Below are 7562 nucleotides of genomic sequence, written 5' to 3'. Positions count from 1 at the left end.
ATGATCTACCGCTCCACTCCCCGGGCGGAGTCGCCGTCGCACCAGCAGCTGTACAAGGCGCACACAGAGTCCACCCCGCGCTGCACAAGCTCCGTGACCCCGACGCGCAACAGCTTTTCCCTCTCCATGATTCCACGCGCGCAGTCGCCGCACAGCAGCAGCCGTTTGATGTCGACCTCTGCAAACGGCGTGCGCTCGAAGAGCAGGCGTTTGGAAGACACGGTATACGTAGCAGATGTGAACCCCACGTACTCTGTGGCCGCAGCGGTGCGCTGCATCGCCCCTGTGAACGACCGCGTCATGTGGACAGCCGAGTACAGCGGAACGCTCTGCATTCGTTCTTTACCCAAGGGCACCCCACTGAAGGAGCTGCCGGGCCGCGAGGGCTCCTACTGCATCTCCCTCCTGTACCTCCCGAGCGAGGATGTGGTGTGGGCTGGGTTCCAGGACGGCTACCTGCACGTGTACAGCGCCAAGAACACGGACCTGCTCAAGGAGATGATGGCGCACGGCGGCGGATTGAACTGCATGATCGAGGTCGAGGGATCCGTCTTTACAGGGGGTGGAAACTGGAAGTTGTGCCAGTGGGACCCGACCGATTGTAACGCCCAGCTCCAGCGCAGTCTGCACGGCCACAGCGGCGGCGTTCGCTGCCTTGTCCTGTACAACGGGCCCACAGGTGCCGTCATCTTCTCCGGTAGTGACGACGGCACAGTGCGAGCGTGGGACCCGTACGAGTCGCTGCCTGGCCAGGAGAACACCGAGGCCAACATCCACACCTTCACCGGGCACAGCCGCGCCGTGCTGGCGTTGGCGGTCGTGCCGCACGCGAGCCAGCTGTGGTCCGCCGGCGAGGACTTGACGCTGCGAGTGTGGGACATGCGCTCGCTTTCGTGTCTCGCGGTCTGCCGAGGCAACCACACCGCACCGATCTCGAACTTGATGGTGGTCGAGTCGCGCGTTTGGTCGGCCGACAAGCACGGCCACATTCTGATTTGGGACATTGCAACACGGTCGCTGCTGCAGGACCTTTCGGAACGCGTGCCGTACTACGGCCTCGAGAAGGGTATGGTGCTCGCCATGCAGAAAGTGCAGCCAACCACGGCGTACAAGGTGTGGACGGCCTCCTCCAACGGTGTTTTGCAGTGCTGGAACGCCGAGACGGTGCCGATCATCTTCGACGACGTGCCCGTCTTCGGTAGCGTCTTCAAAGCCCCCAGCGCAGGGCCGGCAGCGCCGCAGGTCATTACCGCTGGCATCGGGCGCAGCGCATCAGCAACACCGGCCGTCGGTACTTCTGCGGACGTTGTGTGCAGTTCGGCTGTGACCTTGGCGTCCTCAAACAATTACAGAGACACGCTCAGCAGCAGCCACAGCAAGGACAACTTACCCGTATCGGCCCCCACCACGCAGGTGCAGGAGTACATTCGCAGCCTGCAGGACGAGTTGGAGGCGACGAAGCGAGACGCGAAGCTCAACTACGAGAAATACCGCATGGAAGCTCAGTGCGAGATCGAGACGCAGCAGCTGCTTGCGCAGGAGAACGATCGCCTGCGTGGCCTCGTCCAAGAGCTCGAGAAGCGTGCCGGTGAGCCTCCAGAGGGGTTGGACGCGCCGGTGCAGGTGCCGCAGGGCGCTGCCTCCCATCACATGATGGAGGAGGAGGTGGCGCGTCTCCAAAGCGTGCTCATCGATACGCAGCGTCAGCTGGACGAAGCTCTGGAGCGGCAGCTTGAGCTCGAGGCCGAGCTCGACCGGTACAAGCCTGCGTCGTCGTCTCTGCACATGTCGAGCATGGCCATCTCACCGAAGAGCGCCGCGCCAGACCCGTACCGGCAGTTTATGCGCCAGGACGGAATGGCCAAGCTGCCAAGCACAGTCGACGACGCGTGCAGCGACAGCCACTTCAGCTCTGTCTCACCCAGCGGGCCAGTGAACACCAGCACGAACCCGCTCAATGCGTTTCTCTTCATGTCCTGCCAAGACGACGGAGAGAGCGCAAGCCACGCCGGCGTGCCGGTGGAGCACACCCGCCTCTCTCGCCGCTTCAAAGGCGGCAACTGGTCATACATCATGGAGGAGAAGCCGCATGAGCTGCGCAGCACCTTCATCGCAGACTTCTGTGCGGGCGTCGGTGTAGCACCGACGCAGCTGGAGCGGGTGGACCTGAGCCTCGGCAGCCTTGTCGCTGAGGTCGAGGTGGTGCATCCAGCGAACGTGCCATCGGCGGAACTAGAGCGGCGCATGCAGACCTACCGCTTCCCTGCCCTCATGCGTCTCCACACAGACGCCTTCACGGCAGCCAAGACGCCCCCGGACACCGCAGTTGCCACAATCAACGACCTTCAGCGGCAACTAGCGATGGCGCAGGAGCAGCGCCGTGTGCAGCCATCGCCGGAGCCGCAGCAGCCCAGCAGCAACGACAACAGTTGCCACAGCGAAGGTAGGATCAGCGCCTCGGAGTGGCAGCGGCTGAAGGACCAGAACAACACCCTCCGTGACACCCTGCAGCGTCAGATTAAGCTCATCAACGACCTCAAGAACGAGTCTGCGGAGAAGGATGTTAAGCTGGCCGATGCGCGTGCGCATCTGCAAGACGCGGAGAAGAGACTGCAGGAGGCCCAGGAACAGCAGCAGGACAGAACACCAAGAGCGTCACGGCAGCGTGCTCTCAACTCGACCGGGGCCTACACAGAGAATTACGGCCGCGATCCACCGCACGTCGATGGAACGGCTCGCAAGGAGGCCTCAGAGTTTGAGCGGATGGGAGAGCTGGTTGCGGTGCCTCTGGCGCAGGAGATGGTTGCCGCCGCGGGGCGGGCACGATTGCCCCCAACAGCGGTCGGCGCCGGCGATGACGAAGATCATGAGGCTCTCAAGAGGTACCTGCATGAGCAGCTCAAGCCGATGGTATCGCGCCTGAAGCGCGAGCAGGGTGAACTGCAGCTGGACAACGGAAATATGAAGAAAAGGATTGAGGAGCTGACTGCGCAGGTGCAGCAGCAGCAGAAGCAGCTGGAGTCCGAGCGTCAGAAGAAGGCGCCCGTGTCACCGGTGGTTGCCAGCGAAGCCTCAGACGAGGAGGTGCAGAAACTCCGCGAGGATCACGAAGCGCTGAACAACTATCTGCATGAGCAGCTGAAGCCGACGATCTCGCGTCTGAAGCGCGAGAAGGGTGAACTGCAGCTAGACCTGTCGCGCTCCCGGGAGGACTTGCAGAGGGCGTGCGACATGTACGACGGGGCCGCCGCCGCGCTGGAGGAGGAGCACGTGCGAGAGGAGAAGATGGGCGAGGCGATGGAGGCGCTGCGGAAAGCTTTGGAAGCGGAGCAGTTGAAGAACCAGACGTCGAGGGAAGAGGCCGCAGCCGCGGCTGCCTCGAACGACAGCCACGCCGCGAGCTCTGCAACCTGTCAGGGTTTTGAGATACTTACCGGGCGGCCTACGCAGCCGACGCAGCTGCGCAGCTGTGGCGGCTCCGCTGAGCCGCGCAAAGAGGACGCCGAGAAGGACCCTCTCGATAAGCTCGTGGCGCTTAACCTAGACCTCTCTGTCCGTCTGGCAGATGCGGAGACGGTCATTGCGCAGCTGCAAAACTCGCTGGCCTGCTCCTCCAGCCAGATGGCTGAGCAGCGCGATGAGACGCGGCGGCTGCTGAGCAAGATCCAGCAATATCAGCAGAGCGGGACGCGGTCACCCGACTCGAGCGGGGCGGGTCGGTGCTCCAGTATCGATAACGTTGTGAGCAGCGCGTCACCCTCCAAATCGCCGTCGCAGAACCGCCAGTGACGACAGCGGTTGTGTGGGTGTTCGCGGGAACCCCTTGCCCTGGAGCCTCTGTGCGGTGCCGGAATCCTCTCTCCTCCTCGTCTGTGGGTGGGTGTGTGTGTGTGTCGGGCGCAGCGGCTTTTCTTGTGTCTTTTTGCATCTTCTTTAGGGTGCGCGCTGGCGCGGTATCTCCTCTTCCTCGTGAACTGCCGTCATGTGCACCTGTAACTCGCATACGTCTCCGTCAGGTATCCACCGGTTGTCGGCTTCCCCCGTTGGCGTGTATGGCCTTCGGTGTGCTTCTGCTGTTCTGCGAGTTACCGTTGATGTTGCCTATTCCCCCTCCTCCATCTTCTCGGTCACTGATCCGCCACCTGCGTCCTTTCTGTTTTCTTGCGTACGTGTACGTGCGTATGTATCTGCATACAAATCACCAACACCCACCCACCCTCACCACCCGACACACATCTGCAGGAACCTCATCTTCGTCTGCTTCTTCCTTCTTCCCTCACCGTTTCTCTGTGTTCGCCACCACCACTCCAGCTGCACTTGTCATCATCATAGACCGCGTTGCTTTTTTTTGTTTTGCTTTTTTTTTTTCGTTGCGTCCACCCCCTTCCCGCCCTTCTGCTCCCCTGCCCCGCCCTCTCGCTCCCGTACTGTGTGGCTATCCTCCGCGCTCCTGGCCTTCTCTCGTCCCCGCTCTTCCGCCTTCAGGGTCGTCAAGAGTGTCTTGTGTCTCCGGTGACCACACGTGTGGGGTGTGCCGGATGCCGTCCGCGCGGATGGTAGCGGTACCGAGCACGGCTGCGTTTGAGGAAAACTTCGACGACGGAAAGAGCACGAGCGACAACGCAAACGCCCCGCCGCAGACGAAAGCGAAAGGCCGGGAGGGAGAGCAAGGTTCTGTGCGGATCTGTACAACTGCGGCGGTGTCGGCGGCGCAACTCGACCGCTGGCACGTTTGTGTGTGTGTGTATGTGTGTCTTCTGCATGTTCCTCTTCTGTCTTTTTTTTTGTGGTCGTTTCCTTGTAGAGACGTGTAACACACACCTGCGCCACCATCGGCAAGTACGAACAACATGTGCAACAACGCAAGCCAAGTCAAGCGGCGGGGCAGAAAGACGGGTGTGGATCGTACCACGGCGCCTACACAGGACGCAAAGAGGGCCGAGGTCATGGCATATGGGTAGGCTGGTGGTAGTGGTGGTGGTGAGGTGTACTGTAGAAGCGGCCGTACGCGGAGAGTGGAACATCAGTGTCGTTATCAGCCATCTTCTATATTCCCTCGCATCTCTCCTGTTCTCCGCCCACATCTTTCTCAGCGGGCGGCACTGTTGCTCGACGGCACCTTTTTACTGGTAGTGATGCTGTACGTGCACACTTCGCACGGTGTGTGTGTGTTGTTCATCGCTCTTCCGCGAACTTCTCATGTCCAACCCATCCGCGCTGCCTCCCCCTCCCCCTCCGGCTTCCACCTTTCTCTCTTACCCTGATGCGCACGCACTCTTCTTGAGGAGTGTCGAAGCTCTCCGTTCACCACCGGACCTACAACGCACACGCAGGCACAATCCCAAGCACATCTACCCCCATCAGCATCGTTCTTAGTATTCTGGACAAGAAACCGCCCCCCCCCCCACACACACACCTCCCCTGTCTTCTGCATCCTCTGAGCCCTCGCGTTTGCAGCTCTCAAATTCTCTTGAGGCCTCCCTCCTCTCCGTCTCCGCCCTTTGCCGACCTCGAACCACGGCCACCGCGAACCCGCTCCCTGTGTTGCCCTTCGCGGCGAACTGCGTTGTTGCTTATTTGGGGAGGCGCAGGGTAGCGGTTCGCTTTTTCGTGCGTTCTTGTTCGCTTGAAGAAACGCACGTGCAGGTCAAAACACGCGCCCGCTGATACGTACATGCCTGCCTTTGAGAGGGCATTCAAGTATTCCGTCGTTTCCCAAGAAGACCAATCAGCCGTTGGTACGGCCGTCGGCGCAGATGAGGACCCCAGGACAGCCGGTGCCTCGCAAGTCGTGCGGCGGTAAGCGGAAGAGCGCGTCATCCGTGCGGCACAGCAACGCCAACGGCGTCGACGACGCTCCAGCCAACATGTGCACCCTCTCGCACCGCAGCGCGCTAACCATCTGCGATTCCGTCAGCGTCTCGAGACGCTTCGGGGGCCAGTCGCGCTGCTCGGCGGTGGCCGTAGATGGCACGGCATGGACAGGAGAGACGGACGGCACCATCGCGATTCGCCTTGTACCCAGCGGGATGGAGGTGCGCCGCATTGCGCCCATCGGCCGCGCCGCGGTGCTCGTCATGCAGAACGTCAGCGGCAACATGTGGGCCGGCTACTCCGATGGCGCCATCCGCGTCTTCGACCACGTGACCCAGAAAGTACTGCGTCAGTCAACGCAGCACACGGCTGCTGTGTACGCGATGTGCGCCGCGGACGGCTATGTGTTCACTGGTGGCGCGGACGGGAAGGTGTACCAGTGGATGGCGGAAGATCTGCACTACAGCCACATGTACTACGGCCACCGCAACGCGGTGCGCAGCTTGACGACGTACACGGATCAGAAAAGCCGCTGCCGCTACGTTGTGTCTGGCAGCGACGATGGAACAGTCAAGGTGTGGGAGGCGACGGTGGCGAAAACGAGCGGCACCCCAAGGAAGGATGGCGGCTGCGTCTCCACGCTAGATGGGCAGGGCCGCTGTGTGTTGAGCATTCTGGTGTTGGAGGACACGGCGGAGCTGTGGGCCGGTAGCGAGGACTCAGCGATCCGCGTGTGGGACCTTTCCTCAATGACCGTCACCACCGTTATCACCGGGCATCGAGCGCCGGTCGTGACTCTGCTTAAGGTGGGGGATACCGTGTGGTCTGGTAGCAAGGACGGCGCCATCACCATCACGAATCGCTTCTCCAAGGATATTGTCCACCAGGCCTCGCAGCCGCCTGCGAGACGCAGTGCCGCCGCCGGGGGAAAGAGATCGAGCGTGTCGATCCTGCCCGTCACTCGCACCGTTGTGTACGAGGTGTGGGTCACGGCGGTGGATGGGTCGTGGCAGTGCTGGAACTTTACGGTGCCTGAAGGCGTGAAGTCGTGCATAGAAGAAGCGGACGTCTTGAAAGGTGGGCGCTGCCCCTCGCACAGCCGGCCGCAGCGCCTGTCGCGCGTGAACCAGTGCCGCAGCCGCAACGTACGCAGCGGCTCTGTCAGCGCGTACAGTGAAAACGGCTCGGACTCCGCGAGTGCGCGGGCGCACAGCAGCGACGAGAAGCTGCGTGCGAGCGTCGCGCAGACACGGCGCACGGTGGCAGCTCTGCTGGCAGGTTCAAAGGTGCACCACGGCCTTGGCGCGCACAACGGCAACGGCTTCGCGCACCGAAGCGAGGCTGTTAGCGTGGGCATCGTGGACGACGACGATACTCCTCTCGATATCGTGGCTGAGTCTATCCGAAACGATCACACGGCCGAGACGCAGAGAGAAGTTCAGCTCAAGCAGGCAGCGCTTGCAAAGGAAAGGAGGAAGAGCGCCGAGCTGCGCGCGGCGCTGGAGATGATGTGCAAGGACCCGGTGGCCATCGCCGAGGAGGGTGCAGAGAAGGTTTTCAGACGGACGGATTCGCTCGTCATCGCCGACGCGCAAGCCGAGACGATCGCGATGGAGCGCCAGAGCGGCATGCTGGGCAGTCCGACGACGGAGAAGTTGGTCTGGGTGTCCTCGCAACTAGAACTAGTGAAAGCGCAGAACGAGGCCATGGCGGCGGCTATGACCGAGTTCAAGAAGGCGCCTGTCTAG

At 61.9% G+C, this 7562-nt stretch overlaps 2 protein-coding genes across 2 annotated transcripts; both read left to right on the top strand.

Annotated features, from left to right (window-relative positions):
• LDBPK_211480 (hypothetical protein, conserved) lies at window positions 1-3789 on the top strand (the record flags this gene model as incomplete). Its single annotated transcript, XM_003860617.1, has 1 exon — window positions 1-3789. One exon carries the CDS (start codon window positions 1-3, stop codon window positions 3787-3789), a length of 3789 nt encoding a protein of 1262 aa, XP_003860665.1.
• A 1967-nt stretch (window positions 3790-5756) lies between these two features.
• LDBPK_211470 (hypothetical protein, conserved) lies at window positions 5757-7562 on the top strand (the record flags this gene model as incomplete). Its single annotated transcript, XM_003860616.1, has 1 exon — window positions 5757-7562. The coding sequence occupies one exon, from the start codon at window positions 5757-5759 to the stop codon at window positions 7560-7562; it is 1806 nt and encodes a 601-aa protein (XP_003860664.1).

The sequence above is a fragment of the Leishmania donovani genome, chromosome 21, assembly GCF_000227135.1.
Source record: "Leishmania donovani BPK282A1 complete genome, chromosome 21".
Taxonomy (NCBI): domain Eukaryota; phylum Euglenozoa; class Kinetoplastea; order Trypanosomatida; family Trypanosomatidae; genus Leishmania; species Leishmania donovani.
This window is presented reverse-complemented; position numbering and strand designations above follow the sequence as displayed.